Raw genomic sequence first — 20,109 nt, 5'->3', positions numbered from 1 at the left:
GCTCACTACAAATAATCCAAACTGCAACTCCAGACTAGTCTACCCCATATGATCATTTTACTCCACATTCAGACAGTATTCCTGTCTGACCATACGTGACTGTTCGTCTTACGAGATGCCAGGTGATATGACATCACCGTACATCCATGTCAGCCAGCTCTACATCTCTCCCTCTACCTCACACACCTTAGGAGATCACAGAGATCCATTTCCCCCCCAAAAAACACTCGGCCTAAGCGCATAAGAGACTTTTGACATGGAGTGACAAAAGTTTCCTCCGCGCCTTTTCTTGAACATACGGCCGCGAGCCTAAAGGATCGGAGATAAGTGCGTTAAATCATGAAAAATACCCCATCTCTGTCATTCTGTAGGCTGCCATATACAGTAAGCAGACATTCTGGAGTCCTGCATAGTCTGAGCATCTCCTCACAGTACCCGTTTTCACAGGGTAATTGCACCTGGCATTTAGATATGAAATGTCGTGTCACACAGCAAAATGCCCAGAGGCCAACGCAGGTCTGTGTATTCTGTAAAAACACATACGCACACACATACACGCACACAAACACACATACACAAACACACACACACACACACACATACGTAGACAGAGAGAGAACCTGTGTAAAAGCCCAGGGACCACTGAGGGTCATTTTGGTTTATTTATTCAACACTGAATACTGAATGGTCAACCATCAGAGACATAGAGACACAAAGATGAGGTCTGGCTTTTTTTCCCCTCTCTCTCTTTCTCTCTCTCTCTCTCTTTTTGTTAAAGCAGGATAAGGGACTGTTTAGAATTTAAATGAATTTCTTTTCCCTTTCTGTGGCTTACAAGCAAAAAAACAAAACAAAACAAAACAAAACAAAACAAAACAAAACAACCAGAACAACAACAACAAAAATGTATCTGAACTTCACATCCCAGAACTGTTTTGTTCCTACTGCTTTTTGTTATAAAGTCTTACACGGAAGAGCAGCAGGGTTAAAAATCCCAGACGCCGTTCTCTCTTTCAACTCGACAGGAAGGAGCCACTCACTAATGACATGTTAAAGAATTGCAGAGTGAGGAGCATCGCAAACTAACGCAGTGAATCATTTTCCTATCAGGAGGTGGAAAGGGAAGAGCAGTTACTGTTGTTCACGCAATTAAAATCAATAAAAGTCGATTATGCCAATGAGCGTATTCAATTGAGTGTGCGTGCTGGTGTTTTCAGAAAGCGGTGTGAAGAATGGAAGGAAGAAGAAGAAGAAGAAGAAAAAAAAAAGGCCTCTTCTAATCACGGTTTGAAATATGTCACTGTTTAATGAGGTGGTAATACACTAGGGGGCGCCACTTTCCCCCTCCCCCCTTTTTTTTCCTTTCTCTTTTTTTTTTTTTTTTTGCTGTTTATATTTATAACGTGATTATGAATAAGCCCTCCAGACGAATGTGTAACAGATCAAAACGACAGAAGTATTTTAACTTTTGATAGGTGCCAAAGCACAAAGTATACGTTTACAACGTAAGCTTTCAGTAGGGATCACTGCCGGATCATTATAGGTTAGTGTAATTTTATTGTTACATTTCCCATCAAGGGTGAGGAGACAGGTACAGCTTTCTGCTTCAAATGCGTTCTAATTGCTGGATCCTACACTGTGCTTCCATATCATTACACTAAAAAGATATTTAAAACAGACTACAACTGAATGTCAGCTTACAGGTTAATAGCATGTTTCTCAAAGAAATTAGACTTAGGACGTTGATTGATTTACCAAAGGTGACTAGACGTATTATTAGGTGATAAAAGTACGACTGTGAATTATGATATCAGTTATGAGACAAGGTCACAGAGTGAACAACAGAAGTGCAATTTCTTTTTGTCGTTTACTCAACCTTTTTGACGTCATGTCCTCAAATGCGAACGAAAAATTTGCGATTAACATCGACAGGGCTGAGCAGCCAGCCAATCAGTGTTTGGCATATAGTGTTTGTTTGTTTGTCTGTTTGTTTGTTTGTTTGTTTGTTTTAGAGGTAGCCTATTCCACCATGGCAGCCATTGAACCATATGTCCACCAACACCTGGACACTAAACCAGACATTCTTGCTCTGCCTCTTTCACACTGTAGCCCTACATCTAATGTAAAACAGTTGTTTATGTTTGTCTTTTGTACTATCTCACTGTCCTTGCCTCTTTAGCTGTGTTGCCGTGGCTAACTCAAACCTGAATCTTTTTTCCACTAGCCCCAAAACACATCACTTATCACTCTTCTGACTGAAATTAACACAGACTGCTCTCTCTCTCTCTCTCTCTCTCTCTCTCTCAAAACTAGAGCTTTGCTGAATTCACTCTAAACCTTGCTCTTCAAAAACTCTGTCAAAGAGCTGAATGCTAAGCGATGACTCATCTCAAATGGAGCAGAGCTGCTAATCTAAATTCACTGTGTCTCTCACTCACTCCATTAGCTGGAGTTGGACTGATATCTGTATGTAAAAATACATGCCCTGTCAACAACGCTGACCCTCTTGCATAATGCACTTTCTTTACATCATCTATATCGTCCAGTTTTCCCCAAAGCAACAGTGTACGTTAATGAACCTATGGCCAAAATAATCCTGATTCTTTTACAATGCTTTAACAGCTCGTTATCTGACAGCTAAGACCTCTATAAAATTGGATGACTGTTTCTTTTGGCTGTTTTTCTTTGTCGTTCTCCGCGTCCAGGTGCCAGATGCACTAAATGACAGCAGAGATGACAAATGGCAGCTACCCGTTTGCTGCCCGCTTTCCCAGTTCCCCGGTTTGACCCGCCTCTGCCCTTGCCAGTTCCCTTACTACTCGCCATGTCACTCTCTCCTACACACACACACACACACACACACACACAGAAATGGCACAGGGAGATCCTGCCATGCTGACATTTAAACCCCAGCACTGTACCCAGCTGTGACCCCATGCCAACTAACCCCCACTCACCCTCCCTGCCAACCTCCTCCCCCTATCTCCCCATTCCTCTTTTGCCCAAGGGTGCCTACGGCCTGGTGCCTTTCTTTCTCTCTCTCTCTCTTTCTCTCTCGCTCTTTCTCTTTCTTTGACAACAAGCAACAACAAGGATCAAATGTGGATTGCTTTGTGTTAACCATCCCCGTTCCCTAAAACACTCTTAAAAACTCAAAAACATTTTTCTTGCTCTTTTATCTCCACTCTTCTGTGGTCGCCGACTCTCTGAATATGACTGCGTAGATCAAAGTTACACGGCAACAACTCCAACCCCACCTGTTAAGGTCTTTCTCTCCTATTGAGCGATCAGTTCTCAGGAGGGGAGAAACAAGACAGAGATGTAATTCCATCAGAGAAGTGGAATGGTGGTTGAACTTCTTCATCTGATTGGACAGATGTGTGGTCAGAGTTCCAACACAAGTCTGCCAGTAACCTAGTACCTAGCAAATCAACTCTTATTAGAGTAAATTTAACACTGGCAATGGTACTGTGCAGTTCAGAAATACTGGGTATGTGAGAGGCAGAGATATTTTTTGCGTTTCCTCTGTGAAATACAACCAATAGATATTTACTGAAAGACCGTGAGAAATCATATTGTTTCAACTTAAATAAAATATTTTGTTGTTCTGAAAATAATTCTTAGAAAATCAAGAACCACTGAAGTGCCTTGTGTCCCACGGGCCAAATAAATCAAATGTGCAAATGATTACACTTTTATTGAGTGTTGTCTGTGTGTATTATTGGTAGTTGGATGGCTTGTGACAGCAGATAAAAAAACAACCGACTTCAATACAAACTCACCCAAATACCATTAAGATAAGTCAATTCACTCCTTCAAAAGCAGACCAAAAGGACAGGAAGGTGTCTATGACAGACGAGAGGAAGAAAGAACGAGGGTTCAGGCACTTCACAGCATTTTGCCTCTCATAAATAAAATAAAAAAGCCCCCCCCCATCCTTCACTTTTTAAAAAAAAAAAAAAAGACACAGAGACAGAGAGAGAGAGAGAGAGAGTGAGAGAGAGTTGTAGTCTGATGAAGGGGGGAGACAAATAGCAAGCAGCATGGTGCGGCATCAAAAGCTCTCCTCAGAGCCCAAAGGTCAGACCGTGCTAAAAGGTTGGCGAGTCACAGATCCGCCTCTCCCTTTCCTTTCATCAGTCTCTCCGGTGTAAGAGAGAGAGAGAGAGAGAGTGAGAGACTGAGAGAGAGAAAGAGAGAGAGAGAGAGAGAGAGACACGCTGCGGGGCAGCTCCGTTATGACATTTTACATCACAAGGGGAGCTCTGCCACAGTACTGGCATTTAAGCTACTTTTTAAAGCATCCAGATTGGTGGTTCTGTCGTTAGGTGCTGTCGCCATGCCGACTGCTGCTATTGAAATCTTTACTGCAAGGGTTCTCTTCCCCACTTTTCTCACCCACCCACGGCCCGTGTATGGGAGTGTGACGGTTTTGTCCGGCTGTGGGGCTTTGTGAGAAATTCTAGAGGAATCTGTGGTTCGGTATTGTGGGAGGGTTTTTTTTTTTTTTTTTAAACGTGTGTTGTTTGTGTGTATGTGTGTGTGTGTGTGGGGGGGGGGGGTTTGTGTTGTAATACAGCCTTGACTTAGACCTCAGAAACTGCTAGTACTGGGTTTTGGGGAGCATTACATTATACACACACACTCACAAACACACACACACACACACACACACACACACAAACATGTTGATGCGCATGTAAATCCATGTTATGACACTTATTTTGCTAAAACACACAAGCACACAGTACACGCTCAAACTCCTAACATGCATACACACATCACATTAACACCCCCCCCCCCCCCCCCCCACACACACACCTCGTTATCTCTCTCTCTCTCTCTCTCTACACAGGGTGTTAGGACGTCCTCCATCTGTCACCAGTGTAGGAGGACACAGAGGGAAGTGCATAACTCTCTATCGACACATTACAGGCAAGACCTCTACCATTTGGACAAACCCAGAAACCACTGGACCACTAAGCAGACAATTCACTGATGCAAAAATCTGAAAACTGATATGATGCTCAAAGGCAACCTCTCAGTGCAATTAACTTTAACACACGCCAGTAAAGATGTATCATTAACAAGCAACAGCATTTACACACACGCACACACACACAAAAACATAAGCGGAAATATGTCTTTCATCTGAAGACCTTTAAAAGCTTACCATAAGGTTGGAGTGGCAGGGTCGGAAAGGGGGATAGAAGAGGGAGAAAGAGTGGAGGAAAAAAAAAGACAGGACATTTAAGCTTTGAAGCGGTGCACTGTGTCCTGGTATATCAGAATCAATTTATTATCTGTGATTTTACTTCGCTCCCAGCCCCCCCCCCCCTTTCCTACTTCTCTTTTCTTATATGTTACTCCTGCTTTCCCTCTCTCTCCATGATAAGGGGCAAGGGAAGATTTGCTTTGATGTTTCAGGCAGAATTACCTCTCCTCTATTGCAGAAGAAGAGAAGAAAAGGATCCTTTGCAAGTCCTACTCAACAACCCCCCTTACCAAGAGCCACCCATCTCTTAGCATTACTATCTGAGTTAAACAAGGCAAGGTCACCACAGGCCAGTGTAAGCGAATGTACATCAACGACTGATTGCCATAGGCAATCTACTGGACGTCGCCTTTGACGACGAGCAAAAGGTAAAAACCTGTTTAAAAACAAAAAACTTATTCGGGTGGCGTGATGAGGAGAATGCAGAACGTTAGTGTGAGTTATTGCTACGTAAGGGCTTTACGCTGTACGACACTGATTACGCTAATTTGCATTCACTGACTGCTTCCATTTTGTTGCTGATATCTGTGGCTAGTTTATGTAGCAGATTTGACTGGATATGAATTCAAATATAGGTTGACTAAACCTGTCAGAATTAGACAGTTATAAGGAAGGAAAGTGGAGGGACGTGAAATGGATGGAACTGAGTTTATCCCTGTATAGCTGAAAAAGTGAATTGGGTCCCGTAATCACTGATGGTGTGACACTGACCATGGTTCCTCAAGAGGATTTCAATACTCATTTCGAGAGACTGATTTTATCTATCTCGTAAAAGAACACACTTTCAAGTACTTAACAAAGGCAACAACAGTGGGTAGAGAACAAAAAAACCCCAAAAAACCCTTCACAGGAAAATAAAGAAAAATATCGACGAGTTTTTTTTTCCCCTCCCCACAGGAAACGTGGGACAAGGTGTTGCTCTTGACCATCTGTCTGAGAAATCGATCGTAATCTGATCAGAGGGTCTGATCGGGTGGAGGTGCTCTTTAATCGCACCTCTAATCTCATCCAACGTAATCTTCTCCACGTTTAGCGGACGCCTCAAACAGATGTTCAATCAAAACCACAAATAACGCATGGCATGAGCGAGAGAGGCCTGGAGAAAAAGCCAATGGTAGCCATTAGAGTCAGAATGTGTTTTATTTGTGCTATAGCACAGGAGACACGAAGGACGCACTTGTCATTTCTAGCGGACAGATAAATATTTGTTGTTGTCATGGCAATGCAAGATTTGATCTTTTTCTCTTTCTAATGAATGATAAATACCTACAAGGTCACCACAGACTTCAGTTGGTGGAAACCATTGACGAACGCCTTCTACCAACAAAAACATTGTTCTGGAGATGAAAGAGAGTTGCTGTATTGCTATTAAATTGTAATAAAGTCGTTATAAATGTGTTATAAGTAAGCGTGATTTTTTTTTATCGAAATTTATAGAAATATGGGAACATGTTAAATTAAGTAAGGGGGAGAGAGGAAAACTGAACTGACTTCATTGTTCTTAAAAAGTCATAAGTAGGTTTTTACTGCCACAAAAAAATACATGCAAGTAACATAATGATACTTAACTGGAAATCATTTAATACTCAATCAAGAAAGGACTGTAATGTCAGCAACTACAAAGAAACATGTAAAAGGAAAAGACAATGAGAAAAAAAAGCTGTTTTCTGGTCTCACTAAACAGGCATCATGTTCTGATGTGGGGAAAACATCTCAAACACTTTTGTGGGAAAAATGTCAATTTTTGACGTGGCTGCAGTTTTAGATTCTGTCCACTGGTGGCCACTATTATTACCTTCTCGGCAATAATTTTCATTTTCAACTTGATGTCAGAGGTGCCATTCTATTTAAAATCAACAAACAAGATCTCAACAAAAAAAAGTTTACTAATGGTTAAGTTTAGGATTTGGGATAGGATGAAGAACAGTTACTTCTTTTCTTTCTTTTTTTAATAACTTTTCAGAAAACCATTTGAGTGACATTTCATTCAATTATGAAATAAATATGTCATGACTTACACTCTGAAGTTGAAGTCTGTTTTATGAGATTACGATGGAAACAGAGAGATAACAGAAAGAACAGACACAATGAAAGCAAAGAACGCAAACCCCCCCCCCCCAAAAAAACACAACAGCCGAAAAAGGAGGGAAAAAAGACGAGGGAAAAGAACAAAAGCGGGGAATGTTTAAGAAAGGCGTACTGTATGAATGCGTTGTGCTTCATGAGCAGAGGTAGCGTTGTCAGCGTTCATCTGTGGGAGTTTCTTTTTTTTCCCCCAGTGCACTGTAGGCCTTACATCTCTAGCGACGTGTCTCAGATCTGACACGCTCGGAGCTCTGAGAACCCGCTTAATGAGTCGTGAGTGTGAACGGAGACTTTCACACAACCCCTTCATTTACATATTGCAACAGAAACACAGTTGAACATCCCCCCCCCCCCCAAAAACACCCCAACCCCAAAGAATTCACAGACGCAGTGCCAAAATCACAAATTACACACCTAGTGGAGCTACTTAGGCTGTCACCTCCACTGTGTTTTGTAACTGTGAAGAGCTCAATGAGAAATTCTCCAGAAAAACTTGTAGTGCTAAGATAATTTTTTTTTTTAGATTATTGTGTTTCCCCAACATCTCAATCAAATACAGAAGAAAATATTTTTAAAGTATTCTGTTGTTGTGAAACCAATGTGCTAAATGATCAAAAACAAATCCCAAAATGATCACAGAAACTTACCTTTTTTTTTTTTTTTTTCAAAAGCTGAACTCTCTTTCTGACTTCACACTGTACACTGATTTGGCTAAATATTGGTCAATCAATACCTACTAATAAAGTGATAATGATAAATAATCATTATCACTCGAAAATAATTGTGCGTGTGTGTGTACAACTGTGTAAATATTTGTATCCTGCTCAGTAAAGCAGACTAAAAAAACATCTCGCAGTGATGTGTCTGTGAGGACCTGCACACATGTGACCTTTCTGTTGGATGAGCCCAGACCAGTGGCATAAAATGCTAACACTGCTCGTGACTGAAACGCAAGAGCTCTCGCCTGCTTCCGCGCTCTGTAAGATGGTGGCTTTCGCCGCCATTCCATCTCTACTTGACATATGACGAGATTATATGCTAATGTTTATTTCTCCCGCATCAAATTCCATTATGTGAAGAAGATGGGAGAGAGAGAGAGGGGAGAGCAAGAGACAGACAGAGAGAGAGAGAGAGAGAGAGAGATGGTGATAGGGAAGGAAAGAGGCAGTGAGAAAGAAAGAAAAAAGAAAGAAAGAAAGAAAGAAAGAAGAAGAGTAGCTGTGGAGAAGTAATGCACTTCCATTGTGGAAATCATTTCAAAACACATATGTGTAGGTACATGAGCTCTTAGTCTCTCTCTCTCTCTCTGTCACACAAACCAACACAGACACATATACACACAATCATGCACATGTTTAGAGATGCATCTATGGGTGTGTATTCAAATACAATAGCAGACACACAAACACACACACACACATGCCAATGCGGGGAGGGGGGGGGTATCTTTATTCCTGCCGTACACGATTTTCCAGTCATTGTTGAGTGATGTGTTGATGAACTGCCTTGGGAGTTTTCCCTCTAACGACCGCCTCTATGCATAAGAGGTTAGCATACGTTTACGCCCCCACCGCTCCGTCCCGCCCCCAACCGCCTCTGCACCAATTACAAACATGAAGAGTCTTCTGTCAAAATGTCAATGGGTGTCAATTTCCCTCCACAAACTAAATAAGACGGGACTGCTCTGGTGTGATCTGGCTCTGTCAAAAAAATTTCAAACTGGCACAAAAACAATACACGAGCTCGTGGCACCAATCACATAGCTCATCGCTAATTTAACATTCAGGACTTCTTTGTTTGGTATGGACATGTTCGGATTCAAAGAAATGGTAAATCGAAAAATGACTGTACGAACAGGCTGTTGGTCACCACCAAAATAGACACACAGCAAGTCCGGATCCTAAAAACACGAAGAGCTTACAGTGTCATGGTAGAATGCGAATTTGTCATTTCCATTTGTTTTGCAAAGTGAACCGATGCTCAAAAGGAAGAAAAGTGACCAGATGTTGACATTTTATTTAAACGACTGACAAGGCCAAACCTTGTGTAGGGCAATGCAAAGCAGCAGAAACAGATCCTGGCTGTGAGTTGGCATGAGGAGGCCTGCTGTCAATCATTAATTTTCAGCCAATCAGATACTCTCCTGTCATACCTCCGTGTCTTGGAGAATTGTTACTGACTGATATGCAGCTTGAGGGTGGTCAGGCAAGGGCAAGAAACAATGTTGGAGGTGCAGAGGGGAGAGAGTGGTGGAGGTGAGGGGTTTACGCGTCTCTGTTACAAGGCGCTACTCCTCCTCACGGTTCCCTTCAGGGGCCATGACTGCAATGGCACATGAGCGACAGAGATGTTTCCATGGTAACTGGGCCAACCCTCCCCGCTCCACAGAAACACACACACACACACACACACACACACAACAAACATGGGGTCGTCAAGTCCACATCGTCATGACAACCGGGGGCCCAGCTGACAACACAGGTGGTCATAGGGGTGGGCCATATCACCAGGTGCTGTGCCCCCCCCCCCCCCACCCCCCAACAGCTCACTTCATTATGACCTATGCCAATGATGGAGGGAGGGTGGAGGGAAAAAAGGTCACGCTTTTCTCCTCCTTTCAGGAATGCTTCTCTTTCGCTTTCTGCCTGTCTCTCTGTCTGCCGTCTCTCTCTCTCTCCCTCTCCCTCTCCCCGCCCTCTGTTCCCTCTCTTCTTTCCATTTTAATCAGAAGCAGAACTATAAAGAGTACGGCCCTTTTTTTAATGATTGGGCTTATATGATATACCGCCCAGCAAATGAGATCATTAAAACATTAATCAACACATTCATCAACTATCATCATCACCATCAAAAAAAAAAAAAAAACTTCCTCTCCTTTCCTGTCCTAACCTTCCCTCCAACGTCTTCTCTCTCTCTCTCACTCTTTCTCACTCTCTCTCTCTCTCACTCTCTCTCTCTCTCTCTCTCTGGTTTCCTCACATTCTCCTGAGTGTAAAGTAATGAGAAATGACACCTGCTGACATTTTAGATAGGTCCAGGTTTACACAGTCCTGTACTGTGGGATGCAGTTCAAGGAGCAACGTCTCCACTTCCCACACAAAGTCATAAATAAAGCACAATAAACATTTTTCACCCAACCGATGGACAGATGCACTATATGACACCAGTGTATATAGTATGTCCACTGGTATCTATTTATGAACCTGTATGTGTACATTGACCAGATTTCTGTACATGTTAAAAAACACACCAAGGGATTCTGGATATTGCAGGGTACTGAATGACAACGCAGATGCTTTGCCTGTGAAAGGCACATTGATCTCGATCTCTCTCTCTCTCTCTCTCTCTGACATTTACTTATCTTAGTCTACATCTACAAGTCTCATCGACTGCAGCAATGTCAGACATTTCACTAAGCCCTTCTGTCGTTACTCAACTTTTGAGAGAGGGGGAGAGAGAGAGATTGAAGGAGAGAGAGAAGGAGAGAGAGATGACGGGGGAGCGCAGTCAAGCATGAGTGGAGGGCAGAGGAATCCTATGACTTGATTGGCTCCCCAGGGAGAAAAAGATCCAATCACAAAATCCACACCAGATCACCTTTTTTTTCTTTCTGGTTTTCACAAGTTTATTCTTTTTCTTTCTTTCTTTCTTTCTTTCTTTCTTTCTTTCTTTCTTTCTTTCTTTCTTTCTTTCTTTCTTTCTTCTCAAGTGATTAAGCATCTCATCTACTAAATTTTCTCCACCTTTCCCCATGCACCATCCATCCATGCATTCATCCAACCATCCATCCATCCATCCATGCATCCATCCATCCATCTGAATCATAACCATACTGTTAAACACAGGTGTACATATTTCCTGTTTATTTACAGTGTCTGTGCTTTGTGAGTGAGGGGCTGGCCCTCAGGTTCTTTAGACAGTAACAGAATGGTGATAATTTTCTCCCTCCTCAGCTCTCCAGCTGTGAGACTCCCTCTCCCGCCACCTCCTGTGGAGATGCCATGATTGCAGCTAATTACCGACAAAACGGACTGACATGAAAAACTACTGACATCAGCCGGCGATCGGTTAGCATGTCGAAAATTACAAGGGGGGGGGGGGCAACTGGGGTATGAGACAGATGGAGAGAGAGAGACAGAGAGAGAGAGAGACAGAGAGAGAGACAGAGAGAGAGAGAGAGACAGAGAGAGAGATAAAGAGGTAGAGAGGCAGAAGCAAAGGGGGGTGGGTGGGTGTGTATGTGTGGCATGGGGGGTTGTAATTCGGATTTAAAAAAATGACCTGCCCACTGTTTATTAACACTTTAATAGCCAAAAAAAACAGGGAAGCCCCACCCCAACACACACACACACACCCTTCCCCCCCCACCATATGTCTACCACGCCCAAGAGCCCCAGGACGTTCAGGGTATCCTGCTATGATTTGTTGAAGGTATAAGTAGGAAACACTTTATCGTCACCCACTGAGTAGGAAAATGCTGTCACTTGTTCTCACCTACGACCATATAGCGTTTTTTTATTATTAATAAAAAAGAGCAGACAGACCCTCCGATTAACATCAGGTTTCGCTCTCGAATCTATCTCGGCGACTTTATGACGTCTTTATTCCTCGCAGCGTCTCTCTCTACGGTTTCATAACTCTTCTAGAGCACAATCAAACATTGACTCCGGCTGCCGTCCCCATAAACCACATTTCTGTGAATATGATGAGGTGGTGTTAAAAAAGTCATGCATTGTGTGAGCTGTGATAAGAGATATCAGACAGTGTTACGAGGACACTGACGTGACTTGAAGTGAATAAATGGATGATTAAAGATCGGACAGGACGGTCGTGAAACGTAAATAACGCTTTGCTTTTTCAAATACGTTTTTTTTTTCAGGTTTTCTGTGAGATCTTTGACTTGTTTTCTGTGAGATCTGTGACAAATCTCGTTGCGGCCTCGTTTTGACGAGGAGAGATCATTTAGAACAGGTTCATGGCGGCTTCAAGCGCATCAATAGCCACTTGATTAGATTCTAAACCTCTGCGGATACTCATATGAATATTTATCATCGTGGTGAACGTGCACACCTCCCTCCTTCCTACCCCCCCCCCCCCCCCATCCCATCACTTCCTACGTTCCCCCCTCTTTCATCACAATCGTCCATCGAGCCGCCCCCCCCCCCCCCCCGGCTTAATTTCTTTATGAATATTAAAGACTTGTATTATGTCAGCACACAGACCGACAGCGCCTCAGTTAATCCTGTTTTTGTCCCGGCAAGATGGCTCCATCGCTTACTTAAAGTGTCAAAGAACGCGGGGTCTTTTTTTGTTTTCTCGTTGTTATTTTCATTCTTTAACCCCCCCCTCCCTCCCCGCCACACACACACACACACACACACACACACACACACACATCCACACACAAACCCCACATCCTCCATCAGTACCAGCAGTACCACCATCCGCTATTCTTTCAACTTGCACCGCTGCCGTCAACGTGTTTTGGTCTCCTGTCGCCATGGTGACGACCCTTAAGCCGTAGCGGGAAATTATTGTGTATCAAAGTACCGGCCCTTAAATAGGGATGCATTTGCCATTAATTTTTTTTTCTTCTTTTTTTTTTTTTTTTTTGCCACGCGATCGATGATTCATTTTTTTTTTGCGTATGTGTGTTTGTGTGTAATGGAAGCACGGCAGAGAGAGAGGCGGGGAGGAGGAACAGAGGCTTCCGAGAGTGAAGGTGAAGATTAAAGAGATGTATTGGAGCGATTGTCAAGCAGAGACCAGGACTAAGTGAGCCTCCCCAGGGACAACACTCTTGAAGTCACATCTACTGATGAAACACAAACAAATTCAACCCTCGCAAGGCTTCCCTCATATGCGTCCCCATAAACCACCTATATTTCAAGCAAAGTGTGTATTTGTGTGTATATAAAACAGACAGTAGCAAAACAGTTCAATTGTGATAACTGCATCCAAATAAAAAAAACAGCCCATCAAACAGCCCATTACAGACACTGAAAATGTTCAGAGACCACATAAAGATGTTGGACCAAGATCCACGCTGAGTCGTCAATGAAACAGCCTTAATGTCGGAGCGCGGTTCCTTTTTTTTTTCTTTTCTTTTTTTTCATAAACACAAAAAGACGCTGAAAGTGCAGGTCTGAAAATTGCCCTTTTACACGGTTCAGTAATGGGAGACACGCTCTGTGTCAATGTTATATCACTCTTTTCACGTATGAAATGAAAGAAACCTGGTCCTCTATGTTCTCTGATTGACTAGTTCACAGAGATCTCTCTGTGAAAAAAAATGGGACGAGAGGTGTTTCAAATTACATCCATCTGACATCTATCTTCACGTCACATTTCAGAGATATTCTTCTGAAACATCAGTATTTATGTCATTTAGCATAAATGTTCTAGATTATTGTGACTTACAACAATGCCAAGCTCTTAGATAACGACTATACATAAATCCATAAATCTTCCTCCCTCTCTCTCTCTCTCTCTGCCTCTCTTTCTGTCTCTCTGGTGACTATGTGTAGCAGATTGTCGTTTCCTGTGTGGGGTTGATTTGATTGACAGCGTGTGTTTGGCACACTGCCACTGTGGCAGACAGCCTATTGAATCAGTGACAGAGAAAGCTGCTTAGCACTGGTTAAAGGCATTCACACAGACGCACGCGCACACACACACACACACGCACACACACACACATTCACACACCTGAGACACAAGCACACACATATACACGCACTGGCATTCACACGCAGATACAAGCACATACATACATGCATGTACACACACACACACGCGCGCACACACACACACACACCTGCAGACTGTTGTAGTTTCTAATACCAGAAAGAAAGTTAGTACTGCTCCCGTCACCTTAATTCTTCATCATCATCATCATTTTAATGTTGCAGACACAGTATTGTCATCATTAGCACAGTTAAACTTTAACGAAAAGATAACCAACTCAGTTTTAAGAAATGACCAAAACTTTTCTATAGCTCTGTTACTGTTGTCCTAGCCCATACTTTCACTGAAGCCATTTCCACTTGCAGCTGATTAAAAAGAAAAAAAAAAACCTGTAGCTGATACTACAGGGCCTGTCCTAAAATGTATGATAGGCTGCTGAAGATATGGACCAGAGAAGCTATCAAGGTTTTAGTTTAAGCCACACTCAGTCAATGCAATGATCACCCATAGCTACATAATACTGAAATTGGAGATATAATAATATAATATTGCAATATATGGAATACTATACTAACAATACATAGAGAAAGAGAGAGAGAGAGAGAGAGAGAGAGAGAGAAAGAGAGAGAGAGCAAATGCATTGAACAGAAGATAAGAATATACCCAAAAGAATTAAAGCATTAAAACTTTTTCATTAAAAAATACTGTTTTTCAATAAAAAAAAAAAAAGCCCTGTTTTTTTTTTCTCCTTTCATTTCCAATTTTCCAGACTGTGCGGCCCTGGCCGGTGTCACACTCTGTGAGCCTGTGGTATTAATGGGAGAGCAGAGAGGAGCGCTCTGTCAGACAGGCGGAAGAGTTGCATGCAGGAACTGTGGGATGTCATCATAGCTTAGTGAGGAAGAGGAAGAGGAAGAGGAAGAGGGGTCCTTTCCCCAGACTTACATCACTCAGCCCCGCCTCCAGAATCTTCACACCGCTCTCTCTCTCCAACTGGCCCTTCTCCTCCACTGCACAGAAAAAAAACAGAGCAGAGTGAGAGAGATACCAAGTAAGAGGACAGTTGAAGAGCGTGAAAGATTTGGTGTCTGTGACCTGGGTGTGTGTGTGTGTGTGTATGTGTATGTGTGTGTTTCTGTGTGGTTTATACTTTTATGGATTTTATCCATTAAGCGTATGCTTTTATAACATCAACATCAATAACATCAGAATATGCGTGTATGTTTGTGTTTGTGTATGTGAGGGACAGAGCAAGACAAACACGTATCTAGAGAGAGAGAGAGAGAGAGAGAGAGAGAGAGAAATAACCAGGTAGCACAACCTGTCTCGCTTGGAGGGGATATTGTTTTATCATTTCATTTATCAATTCATTTTTATTTCAAACCTCTAGTTTCAAAACTATTTAAAAATATCATATGGATGTTGTATGGATATATATATATGGATATATATATATATATATGGAAGGAAAATCCATCCTGTAAGACCAAACGAAAGATGTTTTTGAACAGCGGAGCTAAAATCAATGATAATTCTTTCGAAAACCAAAAACCCATTTAAGGTCTTGGTTTATGATGCCATTACTAATGCTCTCTCACCACTGTTAAGTGTCCAGTAGAAACCTTCAGCAAGTATTATGCAAATTAATTATTTAAAAATATTTGCATGTGTTATCATACAGAGATGGGCAGCTGTGTTTACATCTTACATGTGAGCAGGGATTATTTGATGTCGCTGTTTAATTCAAAAGAATATTTCAATCCAAATTAAAAGAGCACTTAACGTAGCCTCAACCTGAGTTTGATCTTGAAAATCATGAATATGCATAAACACACACACAATCACACACACACACACAAAAACAATGTCCTGGGTGAGATCTGCTTGGCATATGCATTGAAAATCAAAGTGAGTGGATTACTTAAGAGTGAGAGAGAGAGAGAGAGAGAGAGAGAATAATATTTAAGATGAAACAGTGTTCACTTTGATTTTCATCTTGTGCTCTTTAAGAGAAAGAGAGAAAATCAAAGTCTTTTCAGATTAATGACACCAAAACATTACAGACGGAAAAAAAAGTTGTGTTTGCTTATGTGTGATAGTAAGAGAGAGAGAGAGAGAGAGAGAGAGAGAGGGAGAGATGCAATTACATAGGGAGTGAAAGTTAGGGTACAGAATAATGGTTTAAAGAAAGAAAGAAAGAAAGAAATTGTGAACAGTGTAAACAGTGTAAATCTAGATATGAGAGACAGAGAGAGAGACAGAGAGAGACAGAGAGAGAGAGAGAGAGAGAAAGAGAAAGAGACAATAAGACAGTTTTTTTTTTTCCTTCTTAAGTGCTCCCCGGATGAAGGCTATGCTAATGACAGCACGGCGTGGCTCTCAGTGCTGTCCTTTCTGTGGGAGAGTCTTTAATTAGGATTTTAATCTATCAAACCCTGAGCCCTGCTCTCTCCTGCTCTCTCCATGCACTATTCCATATAATTAAACACGCAGCATCAGGGCAATCATTAAACTCACTCACATCTCCTCTTATACATCTCTGTCTCTTTCTCACTTTTTTTCTCTCTTTCACAATCCTTCACCATGTCTCTCTCTCTCTCTCTCTCTCTCTCTCTCGTCTCTTACTCTCTACAGCAAAGGGAGACTGTAAATTCAGTCTAAAGAATTGTTATAAATGTGTGAATTTGTGTATTGTCATAAGTGTGTTTGTGGATATGTGTATATTGTCATAAGTGTGTTTGTGAATATGTGTATATTGTCATAAGTGTGTTTGTGGATATGTGTGTATGGTCATACGTGTGTTTGTGAATATGTGTATATTGTCATAAGTGTGTTTGTGGATATGTGTATATGGTCATACGTGTGTTTGTGGATATGTGTATATGGTCATACGTGTGTTTGTGGATATGTGTGTATGGTCATACATGTGTTTGTGGATATGTGTGTATGGTCATACGTGTGTCTGTGGATATGTTTGTATGGTCATACGTGTGTCTGTGGATATGTGTGTATGGTCATACGTGTGTTTGTGGATATGTGTGTATGGTCATACGTGTGTCTGTGGATATGTGTATATTGTCATAAGTGTGTTTGTGAATATGTGTATATTGTCATAAGTGTGTTTGTGAATATGTGTATATTGTCATAAGTGTGTTTGTGGATATGTGTATATGGTCATACGTGTGTTTGTGGATAAGTGTATATTGTCATAAGTGTGTTTGTGAATATGTGTGTATGGTCATACGTGTGTCTGTGGATATGTGTTTATGGTCATACGTGTGTTTGTGGATATGTGTGTATGGTCATACGTGTGTCTGTGGATATGTGTGTATGGTCATACGTGTGTTTGTGGATATGTGTATATTGTCATACGTGTGTTTGTGGATATGTGTGTAAGGTCATACGTGTGTCTGTGGATATGTGTGTATGGTCATACGTGTGTCTGTGGATATGTGTGTATGGTCATACGTGTGTCTGTGGATATGTGTGTATGGTCATACGTGTGTTTGTGGATATGTGTGTATGGTCATACGTGTGTCTGTGGATATGTGGGAGCTGATGATGAAGAGGAGTGATGAAGTTTTTATTGTATTTGCTGAATGTATGTAGAAGTGGTTCTTAGTCATGAGCGTGCGTGAGTGCATGTGTTTACAGAACGATACTGAAGTCAAATGAGTCTGAGAGAGTGTGTTTCAAGAGTGAAAGTCTAGTGACAAGTATGCGTATGTGTGTCAGAGTGGTGTTTGTAGGAGAGTGTAACTGTGTAGTTTTGCGTGAGTGAAAGTGTGAGAGAGTTTAAAGAGTGTGTGTGAGTGAATGTGAGAGAGTGTGTGAAGTGTATGAGTGTGTGTGAGAAAGAGTGTCAAAAGAGTAGTGGTGTATGTGTGTGAGAGAGTGTGTGTGGCACTGTATGAGTGCGTGTGTGAGAGAGTCTGTGTGTGACAGTGTGTGAGTGTGTGTGACAGCGCGTTGGGCACCAGTATAAAGCACTGGACATCTCACACAGGACAGGGGACATCAGCCACACTTCAGGACATCAAAACTGTCCATCAATCAATGTCATCTCACTCCACAGCCAATAGAATCATGTGTCAGCCACTGGCTGAAAACTATCAGTCACTTTTCAGGCCCCTCAGTTATTTGGAATTTGCTGTTTTTTTAACTGTTCAAACAACATCCTATAATAATGGTTGTCTAATATGTGAATAGAATTGTGCTCCTAACTCTGGATATGAAGCTGAATTTGGGAATTATATTTGTGTTTCCTGTGATGGACGGACGGCTCTGTCCTGTGAGTGAATATCATTTAACCAGCCACGGGTGAGCCAAGGGGATGTGTGTCTATACACGAGCCCAGACAGAAATGATAAATGGAGAGAATAGAGAGCTTTCTTCCTTTTAGCTGTTTATGGCTGGAGCACTGGCTGTGTGTGTGTGTGTGTGTGTGTGTTTGTGTGTGTGAATCAGTAGGCCCAGTTGGTATTTGAAAGGACACAGAGAGGACCAAGGAGGTGATAATGAGGTTAAGCTGAAGAGGAGAGACTCTTTCTGAAAGGTCACACTCTCACTCTCTTTCTTTCTCTCTCAGACACACACACACACACATACACACTTTTACTTTTATCAAGACACCAGGATAACCACATGTATAAATTAATATCACATATCAGTTATTATAAATACTGACATTACCAAATCATTGAGTTTACACACAGTGTAACAGGTTCATGTAAACACTCATTTATGGATAGTGCAAGTGTTTCAAAAAGCATACTTGAAAAGGTCTCTACTGTTCAAAGCTATATATAGTTTCCCATCTTTAATAATAAATGTGAGTAACCTATGGGGAAAAAACAAAGATGCTTTAAACATGTGTCTACAATGGGCTGTCACTCTGGTTAATTAATGTATTCACTGGCATTCTACAAATGCTTTGTTTAAAAAAAAAAAAGAGGTAAAGAAGTAAAGGAGAACAAAACCCCACAGACATTCCCTGATCTAAAAAACAAACAAAAAAAACAACAACAAAAAAACCAAACCAAAACAAAACAACACCAACAACAACAAAAAATGGTTTGCAAATTAAAAGCTCAAGTTTTGGCTGCTATAAGTATTGATATATATTTCTTTAAAGAACCACACCTGGGGGTGGGGATAAAAAGGGGAAAAAAAAAAATCCCTCATGTCACAAACCAAGACACCGAGGTCTCTGGGGCAGTCTTTTGTATTAAGCTCAGAGCAAAGACCGGAGCTGCTATCGTTCTGTCTCCTGCCTGGCCCTGCCTCGAGCCACTTTAAATGTAAATCAAACATTGAGGAGACAACGATAGTCTTTACCCTACCTCCAGAAACGAAAAAAAAAAACGAGAAACGTGACTCGTCTATGGAGCGCGGAATCCCTGCGTCTTGCTCTGAGGCCCCCGTAGCGCCGGTCGTTACGCGTTAAACTACAAGCTTGATTTGTATGCGCTTCGTTAGTGGGACAAGCGATATCTTGTGGTTGGATGCACAGAAAAAGAAAGCAGTGAAAATCTGGCAACCTAGCTCTGTCACTAAGTGAACAATAATGTGTTGATGACAGAGTGGAGGAAAACCTGCCACGTTTTTCATCAGTCAACATATTGATGACTACCATTGTGGGGTATTTTTCTTTTTAATTTTTTTAAAATTGAAATCCAATTGTGTTTCACTGAGAAGCCAAGAAGCTTTTGTTAGAGCCCTGGAATTACAAAGATGTAAATGGATCGTTAAACAATAAGATAATTAGGAGACCCACTTAATACAAAAATATAACTACTGCTGAGATAGATGAACAGAGGGAAAAAATGTGACATGCAGAAGTCTCTTTTTCTCTTTTAAAATCAAAATTATGGTGAAAAGGTGAAAAACATTATCTTTTGCCTCTGTCAGGAAAGGTGTACACACATGTATGTTCACACACACACACGCACGCACACACACACACACACACACACACACACACACACCCAGGGCAGTGGGAATTGTGGAGTCCCTAAGTCAACTAGGAGATTGAGGCTTCTGCTAGTCCTCTTTATGCATGT

General features: G+C 41.7%; 1 protein-coding gene across 1 annotated transcript in view; it reads right to left on the bottom strand.

The window, feature by feature from the left end:
• ptprn2 (protein tyrosine phosphatase receptor type N2) overlaps window positions 1-20,109 on the bottom strand; it is a 136,368-nt gene that overhangs the window by 51,646 nt on the left and 64,613 nt on the right. The window contains exon 11 of the mRNA XM_030779149.1: window positions 14,993-15,057. Within this exon, the coding sequence (XP_030635009.1) occupies window positions 14,993-15,057 (65 nt within the window). The remainder of the gene's footprint in view (window positions 1-14,992; window positions 15,058-20,109) is intronic.

This window comes from Chanos chanos, chromosome 7, assembly GCF_902362185.1.
Source record: "Chanos chanos chromosome 7, fChaCha1.1, whole genome shotgun sequence".
NCBI lineage: Eukaryota > Metazoa > Chordata > Actinopteri > Gonorynchiformes > Chanidae > Chanos > Chanos chanos.
The sequence above is the reverse complement of the archived record's forward strand: the minus strand, read 5'-3'. Positions and strand labels throughout refer to the sequence as shown.